At 40.0% G+C, this 24,094-nt stretch overlaps 1 protein-coding gene across 1 annotated transcript in view; it reads left to right on the top strand.

Annotated features, from left to right (window-relative positions):
• LOC128533838 (NACHT, LRR and PYD domains-containing protein 12-like) overlaps positions 1-24,094 on the top strand; it is a 53,184-nt gene that overhangs the window by 22,085 nt on the left and 7,005 nt on the right. Inside the window, exons 4-6 of the mRNA XM_053508094.1 lie at positions 2,643-2,816; positions 18,958-19,134; positions 23,898-24,074. Of these exons, the coding sequence (XP_053364069.1) occupies positions 2,643-2,816; positions 18,958-19,134; positions 23,898-24,074 (528 nt within the window). The remainder of the gene's footprint in view (positions 1-2,642; positions 2,817-18,957; positions 19,135-23,897; positions 24,075-24,094) is intronic.

Consider the following 24,094-nt stretch of genomic DNA (forward strand, 5'->3'; position numbering starts at 1 on the left):
TTACAATCCAAATTTACCAAATTTTCCACAATCACGCACATTCGCCACAGCCATTTTATTTTAAGAAGTCGAATTAAAATGTGATGCAAGACAGTAAGAAATATATTTAAACCACGGTGGAGGGATTTTTTTTAAATACCACAGAATTAATTAACTCTAAGACGTGAACAAAGCTTGCTTGGCTGAAGAAAAAAAATGCTAAACTTTTAATTTACCTTTTTTACAGAATGAAATCCGCATAAAACCTTCTTTAAAGTATGACTGGAACAAAAGGGCTTATTTACATAAGAAAGTAATTTTTCTTGATGTAAGTCATAGTTATTTTTTAAACTCTACATAATACCTAATAAATTTCATTAAAATACACTGATGCTTAAAACTGTCCTGACAAAGGAAGAAAAATAGCAAAATATCAAATCTATTTAAATAAATAGCTTAATTAATTTCCTTGAAGAAAAAATGCAGATGAGCCCCCAAATTGTAAGGCTCTCCCAATTGTAATTTAAAATGATCCTCCAAATTGTTGAGATTAATACAAGTTAAAAGATGAACAGTTATTGCCTCATGTATCTGCCACACCTTTGTACACTCACACCGGGAGAGAGAAATAAACATGTATGTATGATGTGTCTAAAGTTCTCGTTAATGATCAGCAAAGAGCATATTTAAGCTTTTGACTCGGTGCCCTGTCACATACATCCCATACCTCAGAAGAAGAAAATACATTAAGATGTAAGTCATAGAGACATATCAGAAAACCTTACACATCAAGTCCACAAGCTCTGTACAGATATGATTAAAATAATGTATGTAAAAAAATCTCCAAACTCCAATCCACAGCCAAAGATATTACTCCAAAGTAGCAATTTTTTGGGGGATGATTTTTCCTGAAATGCCCAAAAAACTCAGCATATCTGCTTTTTCACTTTATGTCGGTCATTCTGTAGATTTTTTTTCTATTAGTGAATTTCACTTTAAGAATCAGAATCAGAAAGAGTTTTATTGCCAAGTACGCTTGCACGTACAAGTAATTTGTTTTAGTGACGGAGCTTCCAGAACAAAAAACAAATGACAAGACAAAACAGCACGACACAAAAAATAAAAATAAATAAAAAACAAAACGTTGACATCAAATGGAGTAGGGTGTAAAATACTTTTAAATAAGTTATATAAATATCTGAAATCTGTGGTATTATACAGTATATTGCACTGTGGTACTGTACACAATATCGCACATATATTTATTGACAGTTAGAATGATGTTTAACTGTTCATGAGGGAGATTGCCTGGGGAAACAAAAAACTGTTTTTGTGCCCGACTGTCCTAGTGTTAGGTGCTCTAAAGCGTCGACCCGACGGCAAAATATAAAGGTGGCCTGGGTGTGATGGGTCCAAAGTGATATTCCTCGCCCTTTTCCTCACTCTGGATGTATACAGTTCTATAGCAGCGTGGGCAGGGGAGTGCCAATAATTCTTTCAGCAGTCCGAACCGTCCTTTGTAGTCTTCTGATGTCTGTTTTCGTAGCTGAGCCAAACCAGACAGTTATTGACGTGCACAGGAAGGATTCAATGACGGCTGAGTAGAACTGTGTGAGCAGCTCCTGTGGCAGGTTGAATTTCTTCAGCTGGCGAAGGAAATACAACCTCTGATGGGCCTTTTTAACAATGGAGTCAATGTGAATGTCCCACTTCAGGTCCTGAGAGATGGTCGTGCCCAGGAACCGGAATGACTCCACTGCTGTCACAGTGCTGTTCATGATGGTGAGTGGGGGAAGTGCAGGTGGGTTCCTCCTGAAGTCCACAATCACCTTCACTGTTTCGAGCATGTTCAGCTCCAGGTTGTTGTGACTGCACCAGACAGCCAGCTGCTTGACCTCACTTCTGTATGCAGACTCGTCACCATCCTGGATGAGGCCGATGATTGTAGTGTCGTCTGCAAATTTCAGGAGCTTGACCGTGGGGTCTGTAGAGGTGCAGTTGTTGGTGTAGAGGGAGAAGAGCAGTGGGGAGAGAACGCATCCCTGAGGGGCTCCAGTATTGGTGGTGTGGCTGTTGGACATGAATTTTCCCAGTCTCACTAGGTGCTGCCTGTCTGTCAGAAAGCTGGTGATCCAGTGACAGATAGAGCTAGGAACAGCGAGCTGGTTTAGTTTGGTCTGAAGCAGTGCTGGGATGATCGTATTAAAAGCTGATGAATAGTCTATAATCAAGACCCTTGCATAAGCCCCTGGTTTGTCCAGATGTTGAAGGATTTAAACTATGTAGAACCTGATCGATCCAATTTGTAGACATTTTTTACTTAATTTTTATTTATAAAAATTATAATTTATAATTTATAATTTTTATAATTCCGGAATATTTATTTCACAGTAAATGATCAGCAAATAATCTGGTTTATACAAGACATGAATATTAATTATTTTTGAATTAAATGATTTATACTTTACATTATATCTTTTAATTTGTTTTCCACCATGTTTAAGACTTTTTTTATTGTGCAGAAATATACTGTAAATATACACACATCTTACTTACACATTGTTAATTAGTATAAGCAGAATAAAAAAACACATCAGCTTTAAAATAAGTTGAAATAAAGATAAAAATCCACTGATGAAGAGTGTGTCATTGTGTCTCTACAGGTTGTGGTCTTGTGGTGTCTCAGATGAAGGCTGTGCTGCTCTGACTTCAGCTCTGAGATCAAACCCCTCACACCTGAGAGAACTGGATCTGTCTAATAATAAAGTAGGAGACTCAGGAGTGAAGTGTCTCAGTGCTGTACTGGAGAATCCTGACTGTAAACTGGAGACACTGAGGTAAGATCATCTCTCTGAGAGTCACATGACCTGCTCCTCAGTAAGACACATTCTCTAATAGTGAGACTGAAGCAGAAGTTTTAGGTTGATCATCAATGTCCTGAGGAGGAAGATTGTTTCTTTTCACTGCACACTGATGATTTGTCACAGAGTCTTTGGGTCAGATGTACGTATGTGAGAAGCTGCAGAGCAAAACATGACTTGATGTGACTGCAGTGTGTCTGAAATGACTGTGAAATTTACTAAAACACTGTAACTAATCACACAAACTGCACCTGGGACACAAACTAAATGCCCTGTGTGTGAGCTGTAGGGTTTAAAAGCAGCAGGGAAATGCAAATGAGAAACATTTTATTGGTCTTAAAGCTGAAATGTTTATTTTTTGAGGAACTTGTAGAGATCAAAAAACATCGATCCGTATGACCTGGTAGCTGAAGAGTGGATGAAAGACCCAGACACACAACCCCTTCTCACAAACCCTGACATTTTAATTACCTGGTTGTGTGACCTGTCTGAGAAGCATAGGAGACACATAGGGTCCACTATCCATTGTCTCTCATCATCATCATCATCATCACACTTTTCTTCTATCTGCAACTCCTAAACCATTCATGTGTATTTGACTAAACTATCACAGAATGTTTATTAGGAAGCATAGATGTGCCCTAGCATTTAGCTTTTAGACGTAGCACGTTTAGTGGGCAGGTGACATATTTTTTTTAGAATAAATGCACTTTACACTTTACAAGAAAACCTAATGAGTGTTAAAACTACAAGTCACTGTAAGTTCATGAACAGTTCTGCAGTGTCTGGCTGTAAGATCTACTGATCCACAAACCAATGAAATGTGAGAGCACAGTCGTACTTGCTATGGTGACACACTGCTTTTGAACTGGACTATTAGCTATCAAACCAAACAGAAATGGAAACATGGTTATTATGTAGTGAAAGGGTTGTTAAGATTGGTTTTAGAGTCATAGCCAGGCAGTGTGTTGGGTGATGGGTGCTTCATCAGAGCAGAGATTTCAGGTACCAGGTCGTTAGAGGAGAGACGGCATTAGGTTGGCCTGATGTGATGCTGCTTATAATCATCATGCCTTTTCGACCTCAGAAAAAAATAATAAATCGTATTCATAATTTTGCTTCCTAAATGATCATGTGACCTGTTATGGCAGTGTTTCTGATGCAGCAGTTTCGTCCTGACATAGCGACGCTGTTTACCAAAATCGAGCTACTCAACAGTTCTAACACACAGAGAACGCCTCAGCCACCAACAATGCCACCAACACGTGAATCAAATTTTAATTTGACACCACAGCCATAAGCTGTATGATATCCAGTTAAATGTTTAAATAAAGTGCAATATGATGCGGGTGATAAACCATGATAAGGTTTAAAATGAGCCTCCAAATTTTTGTTTAATAAGAGTTAAAAGAAGAATTATTGCTTTTGTGTCCATTACACTGTAATACGATTACAGCTGACCCTGACCTGGAGGAGAAAGACACACATACGCACACACAGATGCACAGACAGACACGCACACACAGACACACGACCACACAGACACACACAAGCATGGAAACTTAGTCACACACGCGCGCACACACACACATACACACACACACAATGTGTCTACACTTAAGCTTTTGTCCAGGTGTCCTCTGTCACGTACATCCCAAACCTCAAAAGAACAAAAGTCATTAATATGTAAATCATATGGAGACCCAGAAACAGACAGACAACAGGAAGCACGTTAGCGTTTTTCGGTTAGACAAAAGAGTTCCAGCAATTTGGATGTACATTCATCTGGTCATGGGCTTTAGGAAGTATTACCTTATAAGGAAAGAGGAAGCACAATGAGGAGGTGTTTTATGGACATACAGTAGAGGCATGGGAAAGATCACACAATATCAGAAAACCTTACAGTGTTCATTAAATTCTGATAAATACTCTGACAAGTTCTCTACAAATACTACATTTCTCTAGATGCACACAAAACTGCCTAAAATATTACATTTCTGTTAAACATTATGTCACTCTAGATTTCTGGTTTGTAAAACACTCCAACAACACGTAGGAACATCAGCTAGGCCAAGTCAATACCAGCCACACAGCAGAACAGAGCAATACCACCCCCTACTGGACACGAATGTCAATGCTTAGCATGGGAGTCCTCCTGTTACAACCAGTGTGTACTTTGTAACGCGTTAGAGTACTTTTATTACTTTTTTGATGCAACAAGTAATCTAACGCGTTAGGTCCGCCATTTAAGTTTTTTTTTTCAAATGTAATCTGTTATTCAGACAATTTATGTAATCCGTGAGCCAGACATCAGTGATTCCCAATCCATTAGTGTGTGTGTCTGTGTGTGTGTGTGTGTGTGTGTGAAAGCCCCGCCCCCGATACGCCGCCCCCCTTTGTTATTCCTCCTGTTATACCTCTATCTCACCTATGCGGTCTGACTATGTGAGGACCGACGCGCGGAAAGATGGAAACCTAATCACAACGACAAAACTCACAGTGAATCATGATGAACCGTATTTACAGCCACCGCTCGAAACCACGTAGGTGAGATAGGGGTATTAGTAGTTAACAGATTATGGGCCAAACTTCGCTGAGTGATGATGGTAGAATAATTATAAAGGTCTTGACTAAAACAACATGCATGAGGAATCACACTGGAGTTTTAAATTTCTGCAATGAAAAAGTACTCGAACTAGTTACTTTGATCAGAAAGTAATGCTATAATGTAACTGATAACATTTTAACAATAGTAATTTTGTAATGTAATTAATTACTTTAAAAAGTAACGTCCCTCAACACTGGTTACAATTAGTCAAATAAAATTAAAAATATCATCCACACACACATTTATACTTAATTGCAGTGGTGGACTGGCCATCTGGAGCACCGGGAGTCGGTACGCAAAGATATTGTAGCGTTTTATCGCCGGGAAGGATGGTGGAGAGACGAGTGAGCTTCCTTGCTGCCCAATGCAAATGGCTGGGAGTAATTTAGCATCTCACAATAAGTCACACAACCACACATTTAACACAGATCCACAAGACACACTTCTAACTCACACACACACACCCTGGCCGAAACCACTACCCCAAACACCTTTCCTCGACAGGGTGAACACCTAACAACCCCTTCCGCAAAGCATGATGGTTACTAGTCCCAAAACCCCGCCCACGCCACAATATATAAAATGACAGAATCTCTTCTCTACACATATGGATGAGTGCGTCGATCGCACGGGCGCCGCCGACAAAGAGCGTGTGTTTTATGTTTATGTGTGGATGTATTGCCCTCCGTCAATATTATTAGTTTGGTCTATTCCATCCGTGTTCTAAAACACCCCCCTAACCCACCACCTAGATTCATTTTTGATCTACCTGATCTACCAGAGCCAAGTAAAAAGAATGGCAATAAAACTGAACAGGTAAGCTGAAATAAAATCAGTAGCAGCATTAACTCGTGCTTATTATTATGGTAGTCAATACTAGTTAAAAATAGTGTTTTTCAGCATTATTTCTTATTAATATTGACTACCATAATAATTAAAATGAGTAACTAGTTTACTAGAGTGAACTAATGCTGCTACTGATTTTATTTCAGCTTACCTGTTCAGTTTTATTGCCATTCTTTTTAAGATATTGCCTTTGTATATTTATATGTTGTTTGTCTTGATGTTCTTTCCTTTGTTTATTTATTTTTTTACTAATAGGACCCAATATATGTTCAGTGATATTTCAAATAATATGTTTAAATAGCATTGATTTCTCTATTGTGTTATATTTTTATACTAGTAACTGGTGTTAAAAATGTATCTCTACATTAATGAGCCAATGTATTATGATGTGGGCTGCTGTGGGCCAGGAAGTCAGTGGCCACTTTTTGGTCCCAGTCCGACCCTGCTTTATTGTCTCTGATGATGACTGTTGTTTTCAAACATTTTATCCAATTCCGTGATAATTTTAAATTTTATTTGGGACATTTAACTTTATAAACTGTAATGTTAATGGACAGATGTTGCTCCAGAGCCACAAAACAATGAAAGCATGTGTTCTGTGATCTACAATAAGGCCAAACCATGCCTCAAGTCCCTGGAGGAAAAACCTTACTGACCTTTAGGCCTTTACTTTAGGCCTAATCACACAGGATTAGTATTACCTGAGGACCTCTAGTCATTTGTAGTAATTGAGAAGGTTGTCTGTGATCTTAATCCCATGCGAATCGGCCATGTCTGTAATTTGTAAAGTAAAAATATTAAATTAAAGATATTAGTCCTGTGTGTATCAGCATGTCTATACAGTGGTTACTCAATCCGAATGTAGGTCCTACCGTCGCCGCGCTCGGCGGTACCGTTTGGCTTTGTGCGTTTGCTGGCTTTTACCGCTGAGTGGCGCTATATAACTACAGACTGACGCCTCATGCCTTAGTTCATTCTCTGCTGGATTAATGAGACACGGAGTTTTAGAACTGCACGTAGTAGCGGATAAAATCAAGTAAAACATTGTAGTTAAACAAATTTATAATCACAGAACTAAAATGACAGTACAAATGTAGAATGCAAATTAAATTAAATCTTATTAGAATCAAATTTAAACAAAATAAATGTTAATATAGTGAGCCTTTGGATTTTATCAAGTGTAATTAGAAAAGACGCGTGTAGGGTTTTGTGTCGTCTTATATCTTGTGTTCTTTAAATTTGTAGTAGATTTATTAACTGAAATAAATGACCATAAAAATTATAACATTGTCAGGACGTTCTACTGCGTCAGCTGATGTCGGTCATTCAGCCCCGCTTGTGTTTGTGCGTTATTATAAGAACGAAATGCAGTAGGCTGTTATGATCTGTAACGGATTCGACCCATGTTGCACGGGCGGCACCATAAAGCACGGACACGAGGCGAGGTCTTACGGGCAAAGGGTAATTTATTTAGGTAAAATGGGGAAGGAAAGTGTTGAAGGAGGGAGAATGGAAAGAATGGGATAAAGGTTGTGCATGTGCAGTTCAGGGGGCTGTGCCACACTGGCATGCGGGCACACAGCTGACGATAAGTGTTGGTGAGCGGAGTGGCAGAACTGAGCACGCGGAGGCAGTGCTTCTCCCACTGTCGATGGCCGGCGCGAGTCCTCGCTCACGTAAAAACTTAACACAAACGTCCTCGCAGCCTTTTCCTCCTCGGCAGCAGGGCTGTGAGGGCGGGCACGGTGCGGGAGTGAAGGTGCCGCGGGAGCTCGCGCAGCTCTTTCTCGCACTGTCCTCAGCGCGGAGATCAAAGGGCGGAATTCTAGTGTCCTTGTTTAAAGTCCCTGGAGCTCGTCACATCGCCCCACTGACATGCTTCTTTCATATTCTCCATCACATCAAGTACTTCCCAGACCTCACACAAAACTCCGCGCCTTGCTTTTATAATGCGGAGCAAGCCCGAGATCATATTAACGTTAATTATCGTTAATAGTGAGCGAGGAGCGATATTGATTTGGGCGCACGCCGTGACAGGCTGAAAAAACTGTTGTCAGATTAATGTGCAAAAACTATATAATAAAACTATATAAGACTACATGGCCTTTATAAGACTCAACATTTATTTAAGCCGGCACGAATAGGCGGCTCCGTCCCTTTGCTGCCTATTCAGGGAGCCTACGGAGTGAGCGAGTAGCGATAGTAGATTTGGGCGCACGCCTATCACAGACGCAAGCCGTGGCAGATCATGATAATTGTCTTTAACTTGTATTTCATAAGGTTTTCCGAGCAGTGGTACAGCGCAACGGGGGTCATTATTTACTATTAAACATTAAACGAATTTACAAAACTTTATGCGTGTGATTAAGCGCTGATTCTACGTAGGAAAGTAAAGAAGAGGATCCTGATGCTCAACATTCCGGAGACCAAACCCCATTTTAATTAAATTAACAAATATTGCATGTAAATAACAATAGCCCACGTTTAAAAAAGCATTTTTATTTAGATTATAAAAAATAATCCTGCATCTATTTTAGGTGTTCCAGCTGCCACTGTTCTAAAATTTAAATTAAATAAAATCTTATTAGGATCAAATTTTAGCACAATAAATGTTAACACAGTGAGCCTTTAGATTTTATTACTTGTAATTAGAAAAGAAGCGTGTAGGGTTTTGTGTCATCTTATTTCTTGTGTTCTTTAAATTTATAGTAAATTTATTAACTGAAATAAATGACCATAAAATTAAAACAGTGTTAGGACGTTCTACTGCGTCAGCTGATGTCGGTCATTCAGCCCCGCTTGTGTTTTTGCGTTATTATAAGAGTGAAATGCAGTAGACTGTTATGATTTGTAACGGGTTCGACCCATGTTACCCAAACGACTCAGTTCAGATGTAAGTAAATGGATAGAAAGTAAATGGCTGTGCTGGGGGAGGGAGGTGCTAATGGTTTGGTCGGCTCTGTGTGTGTGTGTGAGAGAGAGACGGGTGTGTCAGGGTATTGTATACTGGTTAATGTGTTATATCATCCACCAGCTAGGGGGCCTCAGTGAGTTACATATACATCTGCAGGCACCAGCAAAGAAGAGGGACACTGTTGTGTGGTGTGTGTGCAAGAGAGCACACGGTATTGTGTACTGTTCCACTGTAACGAGAAAGCAACAAACAAATGTCTCCTGGTAAATAAATACAAGACATGGTTTCAGAAGTAAAAGTGTAAAGAAAAAAAAAAAATAAAATAAATAAATGGCGAAATTCAATCCCCCAGACAGTTTCAACTTTGGTCGTCCAACAGAGTGGCCGTCCTGGAGACAGAGGTTCTCACGCTACAGGGTTGCTACAAAACTGAGTAAGGAGGACAAAGAGGTACAGATAAGCACGTTAATATAAGCTATGGGCATTGAAGCGGAAAATATTTTCAAATCGTTCGCATTCGCGGAAGGGGAAAGTGCGGAGGATTACGAGACTGTTCTTGGAAAATTTGAGGAATACTTTATGCCGAAAAGAAATGTGATACATGAACGGGCATGTTTCCACCAGAGAGTGCAGAAGCCAGAGGAAAACGCCGAATGCTACATCAGAGCGCTGTACGAGCTTAGTGAGTACTGTGAATTCGGAGCGAGACGAAATGAACACATAAGAGACAGACTCGTAGTAGGCATAAGAGATAAAGGTCTCTCTAGGAGAATGCAGCTAATGACAGCACTTACCCTGGAAACGGCGGTGCAGATGACACAGCAGGCCGAGGACGTCGCAAAGCAGATCAGCCAGCAAGAGGGACAACCAATGAGCAGCTTGCAAGAGGTAACCTCAAGGCAATCATTAAAGGCAGCTAACAGGCCGTGGATGAAAGAGAAAAATAAAAGAGGCAGTGAGAACAGAAAAGAGGACACAGAGTGTGGTAGGTGCGGTAAGACAAGACACCTAGACATCAGAAAATGTCCAGCAGCAGGTACTGAATGTAAAAAGTGCAGGAAGAAAGGGCACTGGGCAAGAATGTGTAAATCAAGAACTGTCAGACAGGTGACGGTGAAAGAAGAAAGCGAAGAAAGCTTTTACCTGGGTGCAGTGAATAACAAAAATAAACTAGAAGAAGCTTTATGGACTGTGCCACTTATAATAGGTCGAATCCCTGTTAGTTTTAAGATAGACACAGGAGCTGACGTTAATGTTATTAACACTGAGACATTTAAAAGTCTCGAGTCAAGCACACAGCTCAAGCACTCAAACATAGTACTGGACAGCCCAGGTGGACCACTAAAATGTATGGGACAGTTTACATCAAAAGCAGAGCATAAAGGAAAAAAGTATGCTATTACAGTGTATGTGGTAGACGGAGAAACTGTTGGTAATCTCTTGAGCCGAGAGACAGCGGCCGAGATAAGGCTGGTCAAAAGAATAGAGCAGTTCAACACAGTTTTTGAGAGAAGCAGTACCATGAAAACAGAGCCGGTAAAAATCCACTTAAAAGAGGGAGCCGAGCCGTACGCAGCATATACTGCAAGAAGAGTGCCATTACCCCTAATGTCTAAAGTTAAAGCAGAACTGCAGAGAATGGAAGAACAAGGCGTAGTGAAGAGAGTTACACAGCCCACAGATTGGTGTGCTCCCATGGTGCCAGTCATGAAACCCAATGGGACAGTGAGAATTTGTGTTGGACTGAACAAGCTAAATGATAACATTAAAAGGGAGAGATACATACTTCCCACAACAGACGAAATCCTAGCTAAATTAGCAGGTGCAGGTGTCTTTACATCATTGGACGCAGCGTCAGGATTTTGGCAGATTCCGTTAAGTGGGGACAGCAGCCTCTTGACAACATTTATCACCCCAGTGGGCCGATATTGCTTTAAAAGGCTCCCATTTGGAATCAGCATAGCACCGGAAATTTTCCAACGCAAAATGCACGAGCTTTTAGGAGATCTGAATGGAGTGGCCGTGGACATGGATGACGTGATAGTGTACGGGCAGGATGAAACAGAGCATGACAAACACTTAAAAGAAGTGCTGAAAAGAATGGAAAGTGTAGGCCTCAAGCTAAATAAAGAGAAGTGCATGTTCAAGAAAACAGAGTTAAGTTTCCTGGGTCACATCGTGGATGCTCAAGGTGTCAGGGCGGACCCGGAAAAGGTGCGTGCAATTAATGAGTTGCAAGAACCTAATAATGTAAGTGAACTGAGAAGAGCGTTAGGCCTTATAAACTATATGGGCAAATACATTCCAAACTTAGCAACGGAAGGGGGTCCTCTGTATGAACTGCTTAAGACAAAGAGTGTATGGGCTTGGGATCAACCACAGAAAAGAGCATTTGGCAATCTCAAGAACGCACTTATCAAAGCACCAGTCCTAGCACATTACGATCCGGCAAGAGAAACAACTGTATCAGCCGATGCCAGCAGCTACGGAATTGGCAGTGTGCTACTGCAAAAGCACGACAGCAGCTGGAAACCAGTTGCATACGCGTCAAGAAGACTGACAGATTCAGAAGTCAGGTACGCCCAAATAGAGAAGGAATGCCTTGCAGGCGTATGGGCGTGTGAAAGGTTCCAAAAGTACTTAGTCGGCTTGGAAAAATTCAGACTGGTCACTGATCATAAGCCGTTAATACCACTGATTAATAGTAAAGATCTGGACAGTGTACCAGTAAGATGTCAAAGACTTTTAATGAGACTCATGCGATTTAATGCGAAAGCAGAATACATGCCAGGCAAAAGCATGGTGGTAGCAGACGCATTGTCATGGAGCCCATTAAACACCTCAGAGGATTTTATGTCAGCGGATGTGAGTGCCCATGTGAATGCGATCATTGGGAGTTTGCCAGTGTCACAGCAGAAGTTGACAGAGATAAAGATGGAGACTCAAAAGGATGATCAGCTTCAAATGGTGGAGAAATTCGTAAAGGAAGGATGGCCTGAATATGCTAAAAGTATCCCTAACAGCATACAAAGCTTTTACAAATGGAAGGATTTCTTGTCATTAAGTGACGGACTGTTAGTGCTAGGCAACCGCTTGGTAATTCCAAAAGCAATGCGAAAGAACATTCTTGGTAGAATTCACGAAGGACACCAAGGACTGTCAAAATGCAGAGCTCGAGCTAAAGAGACTGTGTGGTGGCCTGGAATTTCTGAGGATTTGAGGCAAAAGATAGAAACGTGTAAATTTTGTATAGAAAACAAACGCACACAGCATAAGGAGCCGCTACAGTCAACCCCATTACCAGAAAGGCCGTGGCAGCGAATAGCCATAGACTTATGCATGCATCAAGGGAAACAGTATTTGGTACTATCTGACTATTATTCGCGGTATTTGGAAATTCTTCAATTAAGTGTAACGACATCAGAGTGTGTTGTACATAAGCTCAAAGCTACCCTCGCAAGATTTGGCATACCAGAACAAGTTGTCAGTCACAATGGACCACAATTCATCAGCGAGGTCTGGAGGAACTTCTGTGCCACATATGACATTCAACACATTACCTCGAGTCCAATCCACAAGGTAACGGGCATGCAGAACGGGCCGTTCAGACTGCAAAACGGATACTGAAGCAGGAGGATAGATTGTTGGCACTAATGAGTTTTCGAGCTACACCTTACACCTCTACAGGTGTAAGTCCGGCAGAATTGTTGATGGGAAGGAAAATCCGCACTACTCTACCCACTCTGCAGAAAAACCTCAGACCAAAGTGGCCGAACAGAGCAAGTATAAGAGAGAAGGATAAAGCAGCAAAGGAACAACAGGCATACTACTTTAACAGGCGACATGGCGTAAAGGACTTACCTGTTCTTAGACCAGGGGATTCAGTTATGTTGAAGCTGGATGGTGAATCACAGTGGAAGGGGCCAGCTAAGGTGCTAACAGAGAGTACCACTCCAAGGTCATACAATGTTTCCCAGGAAAAGGAGGGAGAAAAAAGGAGAAACAGAAGGCATATCCAGCTACTACCTGAAGTTCAAGAAGAGACTTTTAAAACAACGAGTCCTGATCAGCCTACACAGAAAGTCCAGCACTGTATGGACCCTGATATACCGGTTGAGGCAGTTACAATAACACCTACTATCACAAGGTCGGGCAGAGTTAGTAAGCCTGCGGTTCGATTGGACTTGTAAAAATAAATAAATATATATAATATATATATATATATTACAGTATTACTGTAAAATGTAACAGGTACCAAACGTAGAATGTTTTATGTGGGTGTTATGTTAATTTGTTTATAACACAACATAGTAATGCATGTCTGAATAGTGGTTGTTAAACAGTTGAGGCAGTAACATGCAATGTTGGAGCAATATTAAGGTGTATAGTTATAGGTCATTGTGTGGTGGCAAACAAGTTCGGAATAATGGTTTACGGTCTTTACAGTTCCTGTATAATGAAAAAAAAGAAGAAGTTGTTGTAAGTGATATTGGATTCACATGTTAAGGTAATAGAAATGCTACCCTAAGGAATTGACTTAAAAGGGGGAGGTGTCAGGGTATTGTATACTGGTTAATGTGTTATATCATCCACCAGCTAGGGGGCCTCAGTGAGTTACATATACATCTGCAGGCACTAGCAAAGAAGAGGGACACTGTTGTGTGGTGTGTGTGCAAGAGAGCACACGGTATTGTGTACTGTTCCACTGTATTCTTAATAAACGAGAAAGCAACAAACAAATGCCTCCTGGTAAATAAATACAAGACATGTCGCGGTGGTGGATTATTCAGTGAAACAGAAGCTCAGCTGAAAAATGTTAGGCACATCAGTCACTTAACCCCCAATAAAAGGTATTTAGTTGTAATATAACAGATGCGCACTAAATACCAAACCTAAACCAGGCACAAGGATTAATAAAACAAGATAGCCCCCATACCCGTTTTTTTAAAATAAAAATACCAAAGAAGATTATTGTGGTTAAAAACAATGCAATTTATGCTATTATAAGGAAAATCTCAAGTTCTTCCATTCCAAGGATTAAAAAGGCAACAATGTTAACTTCACAATGAACAATGAATGTAGAATCCAGGAGATTAAAATTACACAAATTGAAATCACTGAAAGTCTCCAGAAGAGCCTCAGATTCAAGAGGTTTTTAAAGTGGGGAGAAGTGCATTTCAGTTCCTCTGAATGTATAGGTGAGAACAGGCGATTCACACCTGGGGAGGGTGGATAATTTGTATTTGAATGTTGTCTGGCATTGTAAAGCACTATAGTGACACTAAAAGAACAACCCAGAATTAATAGGAATTATTATACTGCATAATTATTATTTAGCACAAAAAAATCCTCGCGCTCGGAAAAACTATGCGTGCGGTTGAGCGCCGATTAGACTTTAGGGAATTAAAGCGGAGGGTTTTTATTTAGACTATAAAAAAAATAACCTGCGTCTATTTTTAGGCGTGCCAGCTGCCACTTTTTAGTTAGAAGTTTTCAATACAAATCTTATAATGCCCACATGACATGACGGAATAAAGGCACGGCTTATTATGATCCCGGGCTTGCACCCCGCGCTATAAAATACTTAGGGTTTGTTGGGTTACAGTGGATTTTACTACGCGGTGTAAGTGCAATGGCCATTTGTCCGCTCGCGCTGACTCTGCTCTCCGCGGATGGCCGGACCGGCCCCTCCCACCTCTCGCTCCTTTGAAGTCCCTGGGGCGCGTTCCATTTGCCCCACTTGCATGCCGCACTTCCGCGTTGTTGCACGCGCGTTGCATACACAGAGCGTAGTAAAATCCACTTTAACCCAACAAACCCCGAGTATTTTATAGCGCGGGGTGCAAGCCCGGGCAACGATAGCTCACCAGTCGTGTGTAATTCTGCGGTCCCGCTGCTTCGCATGTCTGAAGGGGAGGACGCCTAACTAGTGAGTGAGGAGCGATATTGATTTGGGCGCACGCCGTGACAGGCTGAATAAACTGTTGTCAGATTAATGTGCAAAAACTATATAATAAAACTATATAAGACTACATGGCCTTTATAAGACTCAACATTTATTTAAGCGCACTCACAATAACAAAAAAACTTAAGGATTTTGTAAATGTTTGAAAGCAAATAAGGTGCGCTGTTCTGTATTGTTTTTGGTGAACTTGAGCGCTTCAGAAAATAAACGCAAACGTTTTTTTAAATGGTCAGAGTCAGTCTGCTTGCTGTTTTTCTGACGCGTTCATAATCAAACTTCATGGAAAACTTCATGAGTGCTGATTTAGACTATGGAGTAAATTAAAGAGGAGAATCACGATGCCGAATCGAAGTCCTGAGCCCAAACCTCATTTAAATTAAATTAAATTAACAAATATTATAAGTAAAAAAACAATAGTCCACGTTTAGAAACCGTTTATAAATTCTTTCCGACATGAGTTGCTTGGGAGATTTCCTATAGTTTCGAAACCGCGGGGCATTTTTTCATAAATAGACGCTATCTTTAATAACTGATGGAGGTTTTGAGCTGTATACACACGCATTCCTGCTTAAACAACTCTTAAAACTACACCTGTGACACAATAACAGTAATATTTCGAACATTCTGCAGGCTGATATTTGGAGAAACGAAAGAATAGGGAATAAACCAGTTGATAGGTCAAAATAACCTAACCAGGTGTTAATTTGTAAACTACATCTCATATGAGCCAACATGAGCGACACAACAATGTGTTTAAAGTACCTAAAATAATCCAGAACTTAAATAACAATAAACAGATACAGAGATACGCTGTATAACAGTCACTATTGTATTTACTGCAACGAGCGAAAATGTCACTTTGCGCCACCTGGCGGCCATTTTACGAATGACTTTAAAATGCAACTGATTTATTTTGGCCGCTGACGTTTTTACACGGCGGTGAGTGCGACGGTAATAACTATTCCAATTGATCAACTACTACAAAACAACTATTTGTTGGGTTTGTATATAATTTTTAGATATAAATATATAGATTTTTACAGATATGAAAAACATCATATCTGGGAGATAAGTAAGTAAATGTGGGGGGTAATTTCTAAATCACACGAGGTCCCCAGGTAATACTAATCCCATGTGAATAGATTTTTTAGCTGAGACTAAAGGTAAATAAAGATAAAAAATCATATATTTATTTCATGGACTTCAACATGGAGTGTTTTTTTCTGTATTCTTCAGAAAGCAGTAATTTGTCTCTCACAGAAAGCAAAACAAAACAATTACAACCAACCACTGGACATGAAAGAGCAACTTAATAATGTATATTATCATCTGTACACTTAAAAAACACAATCTCAAACACAATCACAGTGCATTATCAGAACACACACACAAAGATATTATACAGTAATAATTAACCTGTCCCACTTTACACATAGTGGGATCTTACCTTTAGATGCAGATAAAACTGTAGGATGCATATTGAACATCTGATTGAAAAACACAGCTGGACATCTTGGTGTAACTTTGCCCGCTTCAGCATTTTGACCACCAGTTAGTGCTTCAGCTCTCTGACCCATCTGTTATACAGCAGCACGCAGACAGCTTCTTCTTCTTTGAGGTTTTTTTGGTGGATTTTGGTGCATTACCTCCTGCTGTACTGGATTGTGGAACGTAAGATATTACATGTAACGGCAAAAAAAAAGAGCAAATGCACAAGCAAAAAAATGCACGAGCAAAAAAAGAAAGAAGACTGTCTTTTACTCATCTGCTAAACCAGTTTCATTTGTTTATTATATATTTTCCAGGTAATTTTCCCTAGTATATTCTATATACTATATCTGCTTCTTTATTTCCTTTTACTCCTACATGTGCTGGTACCCATAGGAAAGAGCTCCTTACACCCTTCTGGTATAATTCTGACACTATTTGTAAGATGTTATCTAGATGGTTTTGTCTGCATGAATTTCCTGTTTCCAGACTAGTGATGGCTGACATGCTATCTGATACAGTTATCACCTCTCCTTGATAATTCTTCTCCACCCATTCAAGTGATATTTGTATACCTGTGAGTTTAACCATATATTCTGATAATTGGTCAGTTGTTCTTTCCTTAGCTGTTATCTTGTACTGTGAAAAGTAGAATACTGTCCCTGTTCATGCTGTACCCGGATCTTTTGAGCCCTCTGTATATAATATTAGTTTCTTATTTCCTGTTGTGTTTACATGGTTTTGAATTATTATTCTTGTGACGTGTAATGAGTTGATCTTTATTCTTTGTTTTAGACTTACATTCATTGGTGGAGTTAATAGTTTCCATGGTGGGTGCTGTATAGTGGCACAGTGGGCTTCTGTAGTCCTAGACTTTTTGCTTTGGCATCCCCTGTTCATCCAAAGCTGTGCAGATTGGATTTGTTGTCTCCCAGCACTCTTTGAGGATGGCCTTCATTGGGTACTCTGTTATGCTCTTGCAAATTTACCCAGTATGCCAACATTAGCTTTATTCTTCTGATTTTTAATGCCATTTTCCCAACTTCTATCTGTATGGCTGCTACTGGCGTAGCTACTTTTATGGCCCCACAACAGACTCTCAGGGTTTGAGATTGCATTACAGTATGTCAAATTGCTTTAGGTTAACCTCTGCTGCAGACATAGAATATATGATATGCAGCCATAATCTAATGATGCTCTTATGAGTTCAAAATAAACATTCCAAAGTATTTAACATGCTGACAGAGGGTCAGCGCCTGCGTCTAGTAACCCATGGCAACAGTGGACTCAGGTTGATGACATAGTTAGTTCTTCTTCTTCTTGGCTTCTTCTTCTAGTGAATGGTTGGCATTCACTATGTTGCATTACCGCATTTGTTTTTAAGAAAAAACAGAGACAATGCATTATTTGGGCACTGGGTGTATTTTATTGCATTTCACCTTTCAGGTAGAATACACATGGAAAAATGGAAAAACCATGCTTGATTTGGAAGAAAACGTGCTCAGCTTGGGGTGAAAAATGCGCTCCTCTCTCTCTGCATTTTTCTGTCGTTCTGGAGAGGCGGAGCTTATTAGCCCGCCCTTTATTCAGCTGTCAGTGCAGACACGTTCAGATTGTCAGTAGAAGTGGAACGAATTTTGGGAAGATAATGGATTAACTCATTACACGTACGAAAGGGAGTTGTGACGATGCTTCATCAGCTCCAACTGCTAAGAAGTGTAAAATAGGAAAGTATGACATTAGCTATCTTCAGCTTGGCTTAACGGTGGCTGGGACAGATGCTGAACCGCTGCCCCAGTGTGTCATTTGCGCAGATCTGCTGACAAATGATAGCATGAAGCCATGCAAGCTGAAGCGCCATTTAGAAACTAACATCCAACATTTAAAGACAAACCCTTAGATTTTTTCGAATTAAAGTTATCTGGCCTTGAACAGCAAAAACGCAACCTCAGCAAACAAGCGTTTGGTTGAGCGTGATGCCTGAATATCATCAGTTATCTGATGCCGCCGTAAAATTACTTCTTCCATTCGCCTCAACTTATTTGTGCGAGGCCGGAGTTTTCAAAATTGACGGCTTTAAAAACAAAGCACCGAAATCGGCTCCAGGTGGAAGATGACCTGAGGCTTGCGCTGGCTTTAGTTCCAAAAGGTTGAGAGCCTCTGGTTTAAACTATACTTAATTTCAAGCTACCTAAAAAAATCATGACATTTTACAAACACATCAGCTTTAAAGTGAGACTCTTAAATGAAGATGAAAATCTGGTGATGAAGGGTGTGTCATTGTGTCTCTCTACAGGTTGTGGTCTTGTGGTGTCTCAGATGAAGGCTGTGCTGCTCTGACTTCAGCTCTGAGATCAAACCCCTCACACCTGAGAGAACTGGATCTGTCTAGGAATAATAATGTAGGAGACTCAGCAGTGAAGTGTCTCTGTGCTGTACTGGAGAATCCTGACTGTAAACTGGAGACACTGAGGTAAGATCATCTCTCTGAGAGTCACATGACCTGCTCCTCAGTAAGACACATTCTCTAATAGTGAGACTGAAGCAGAAGTTTTAGGTTGATCATCAATGTCCTGAGGAGGAAGATTGTTTCTTTTCACTGCACACTGATGATTTGTCACAGAGTCTTTGGGTCAGATGTACGTATGTGAGAAGCTGCAGAGCAAAACATGACTTGATGTGACTGCAGTGTGTCTGAAAATACTAAAACACTGTAAAAAAACACCTTTGCTTTTAATGCTGATCGGTTGCCATGATGATTTATGACACAGATGTCTTGAAAGTGACACAGAGTTAAGAGCAGCTTGTTATTGTTCATATGTTTGTGACATAGTGTCTTTCGAGATGAAGAGTAAACCTAAAAAAAAGGGACCTTAACATTCATCTGTATTTGACGAAACCTTCACAGAATCTTTATCAGGAAGCATCAATGTGCCATAGCTAATTCATTTTTAAATTTAGCACGTTCAGTGCTTGAAAGACTCCTATGTTTTTTTAATTTTACAAGACATGTTGTTTGCATCTGAGACAGCAGTTTTGTCCTGTCATAGTGACGTTGTTTACCAAAATCAAACTACAGAACAATTCTAACGGATAATAACGGAATCACTGCTGTAAAGTAAAACAAAAACAAATGAACCTGCACACTTTACCCTTTGAAAAGAATAAAAAAAGAAAGAGTTTCTGCGTAGGGCAGAGAGTGGGCGTCTGTATGTGTGTGGGAAGCCAAAAGGAGGGAGGGTGGGAGGGGTGCTGTAAAGGCGAGAGAGAAAGAGAGTGTATGCATGTGTATGTGTGTGTGTGTGTGTATGTGTGTGTGTGTGTCAAATTAAGCGCGCGCACACATAAATAACTACAGAGAGGGAGAGAAAAAAATGGATCTTTACCCTCTAATGAGACTTGCTATTGCTTTATATGCGCAGACACACGTGAAGAAACAGTAAACGCGCACTGTACACACACGCTAACAAACACAAAATTAAAATATGTTTTACGCGCACATACGTGCTCACAGTGTTATAGTAAACAGTACACATGTGCACGGATGTTGATTATACGAGTAAGAGGGAGACGATTACCCACAATTCCGCAGTGCAAGAGAGAGGAAAAACCGCTGGCTCAGTTGTGATCATGTGATGCTCGGTGTCAAAACAAAAAGCGCATGCGTGATACATGATAGTCGGTACTCATCGTTTTTTAAGTCAAAATTTATTAAAAATCTTTGCTCGTCTTGCGGAACACTCGCAAACCGCGTTACTCGCAATCCGAGGTTTCACTGTATTGCTTTTGCGTTACACGTTGTTAGGTTTAAGAGAAGAGTGTCCAAGTTAAGTTTTAGGCCCCCATTCCACTGAGCCTAATTTGCTCATTATAATAATTATTATTAACAAATTAGTTGTTAGTATCGGGAGGGAAGTTGGAACAATTAGTATTTGATCACCCTGTGATTTTGCAGGTTCTCTTACTTATGAATCATGGAGGGGTCTACTATTTTTAGCATAGGTGCATTTCCACTGTAAGAGACAGAATCTAAAAAGAAAAATCCGGAAATCACATTGTATGATTTTTTAACAATTTATTTGTGAATTTCTGTGTCAAATGAGTATTTGATCACTTGAGTCAAAAAAATTGAATATTTGGTACAGAAGCCTTTGTTAACAATTACAGAGGTCAAACGGTTCCTGTAGTTCTTCACCAGGTTTGCACACACTGCAGGATGGATTTTGGCCCACTCCTTCATACAGATCTTCTCTAGATCTGTCAGGTTTCGGGGCTGTCGCTGAGCAACACGGAGTTTCAGCTCCCCCCAAATATTTTCTATTGGATTTAGGTCTGGAGACTGGCTAGGCTACTCCAGAACCCTAATATGCTTCTTACGGAGCCACTCCTTGGTTTTCCTGGCTGTGTGCTTTGGATCATTGTCATGTTGGAAGACCCAGCCACAACCCATCTTTAATGCTCTGACTGAGGTAAGGAGGTTTTTGCCTAATATGTCACAATACATGGCCCTGTTCATCCTCTCCTTAATACAGTGCAGTCATCCTGTCCCCTGTGCAGCAAAACACCCCCAGAGTATGATGCTTCCAGCCCCATGCTTCACTGTAGGTATGGTATTATTGGGATGATACTCATCATTCTTCTTCCTACAAACACGGCGAATGGAGTTAAGACCAAAAAGTTCCACTTTGGTCTCATCTGACCACAGGACTTTCTCCCATAACTCCTCTGGATCATCCAGATTGTCCCTGGCAAACTTCAGATGGGCCTGGGCATGGGCTGACTTAGGCAGGGGAACCTTCCGTGCGATGCAAGATTTTAAAACATGACGTCTTAGTGTATTTCTGATAGTAGGCTTGGAAACGATGGTCCCAGCTCTCTTCACGGCATTGACCAGCTCCTCCTGTGTAGTTCTGGGCTGATTCTTTACCATTCTTAGCATCATTGATACCCCACGAGGAGAGATCTTCCGTGGGGCTCCAGTCTGAGGGACATTGACAGTCATCATTAGCCTCTTCTATTTTCTGACAATTGCTCCAACAGTTGTTCTTTTTTCACCAAGCTGCTTGCCAATTGCCCTGTATCCCTTTCCATCTTTGTGAATGTCTACGATTTTGTCTCTTGTGTCTTTTGGCAGCTCTTTGGTTTTTGCCATGTTGCTACTTTGACTTTGGCTAATTGTGGGGTGCACAGGTGTCTTTATGACGGCTAACGACCTCAAACAGGTGCTACTAATTTAGAATCATGAGCAGAATGTAGCTGGACTATTTAAAAGCAAAATAACAGGTCTTTGAGGGTCAGAAATCTGGCTGATAAGCAAGTGATCAAATACTTATTTGACACAGTAATTCAAATGATTGTTAAAAAAATCATACAATGTGATTTCCGGATTTTTCTTTTTAGATTCTGTCTCTTACAGTGGAAATGCACCTATGCTGAAAATTGTAGACCCTCCATGATTTCTAAGTAAGAGAACTTGCAAAATCACAGGGTGATCAAATACTTATTGACCTCACTGTACGTCATTTACTTACTTACCGTTGACATAAATCTGGCATGTGAATGGAGCGTGAAGCACGGGAAAGGGGACTTGTTTTAAAAATTTCAAGCGTGATAATTTATAAAATCCTTAAATTTCCTTTTTTTCAGACATTAGCAGAAAAGTCTGAAGTATTTATAAACAAAGTAAATAAAGTTATATTTTAAAACTTTTACTTACCATTTAACACCTTTTTGAACATAATTTCCAAAATAAGTCCTAAAAACGATCATTAACGCAACACTCTGAAAACATCAACAGTGTTATAAAAGCAAATACATTTTCACATTTAAAAAAAATAATTATTAATAGTTGTGTACAGTTATTTGAAGGTCTGAAATATTTATTTTTAAGTTAAGTTTTTTTTTATGGATTTCTCTCAATTACTGCAACACCTTCCACAATTTATACCCATTTTTAAAAATGTTTATATAAAAGCTGACATTTTTTCAAAATGACATCACAAACCTGAAAGAACAACATTTGTAGATTCTGCAGATGCATTTAAAATCAAAGTACTATTTCTGTATTAGTTAAATTAACATATAACGAACATCTGTTGCAGTAATAATACACCGTACAGTTAAACCTTGGATTGCGAGCATAATGCATTCCAGAAGTGTGCTTGTATATTAAAACACTTGTATATTAAATTTCCCGATAAGAAATAATGGAAAATCTGATGATTTGTTCCACAACCCAAACATATTCATATAAAAAATAATTAATACAAAATATGAAGTAAAAATTAAACAAATTAACCTGCACTTTACCTTTTGAAAATAAACTTGACAAAGCAGTAGTGTGTGTGTGTGTGTGTGTGTGTGTGTATGTGTGCGCGCGTGTGTTTGAAGCTGAACTAAGACAAGAAAGGAAAGAGGGGGCTTCTGTGTAAGACAGACACAAACACATACATACCCGTACCTGTGCTATCTGGGAGGTGAGTCCAGACGCAGATGAATGATCGCAGCGTTAAACGGGAGCACGGCCGGAATGCGGAAGCGAGGATCAAACACTGTATCATCCGAGCCAAATCACAAAACGAGTCGCAGTTAAGAGAGGAAGCGTTAGATCGGTAACTGGGAAGTTACAGTAAGCAGCAAAGCCGAAGCATATAATTAAACCGCGAGAGAATCGAGGCGAAAACACACAATAATCCAGCAGTTTAAGCAATGCACAGCACGTGTTTAAATGCTGGAGTAATCAGTAGGAAATGAGAAACTAGTGTCACACAGAGCAGAAACAGGGGCGTGGGAAAGGACACATGACGGGTTGAGGAAAACATGAGCACATGGGGAAAAGTGACAGCGTGAGGAAAATAATAGGCAGACAGGGTGTGAATCATGACGAATATAAATAAAATAATGTAGGTAAAAAACAACACTGCGAATTTACACCTGCTTCTGAGAGGAGAAAAAATTATGTGTAAAACTGATGAGTTTTGCTTTTCAGAATGTTTCAGACTTTTATTGATTTAATAATGCAGTAAAATACTGTAAATATACACACATCTGCTGAGAGAAACAAAATATAAGACTCAAAATATAAGATATGATCAGTTTAATTACATTGCTAATTATAATAAACAGGTGATGTCATTCTGAATAATACCATAATTTTACAAACACATCAACTTTAAAGTGAGTCTTAAATGAAAATGAAAATCTGGTGATGAAGTGTGTCATTGTGTCTCTCTACAGGTTGTGGTCTTGTGGTGTCTCAGATGACGGCTGTGCTGCTCTGACTTCAGCTCTGAGATCAAACCCCTCACACCTGAGAGAAATGAATCTGACTAATAATAATGAAGTAGGAGACTCAGGAGTGAAGTATCTCTGTGCTGTACTGGAGAATCCTGACTGTAAACTGGAGACACTGAGGTAAGATCATCTCTCTGAAA

Source organism: Clarias gariepinus, chromosome 12, assembly GCF_024256425.1.
Source record: "Clarias gariepinus isolate MV-2021 ecotype Netherlands chromosome 12, CGAR_prim_01v2, whole genome shotgun sequence".
Classification (NCBI taxonomy): Eukaryota; Metazoa; Chordata; class Actinopteri; order Siluriformes; family Clariidae; genus Clarias; species Clarias gariepinus.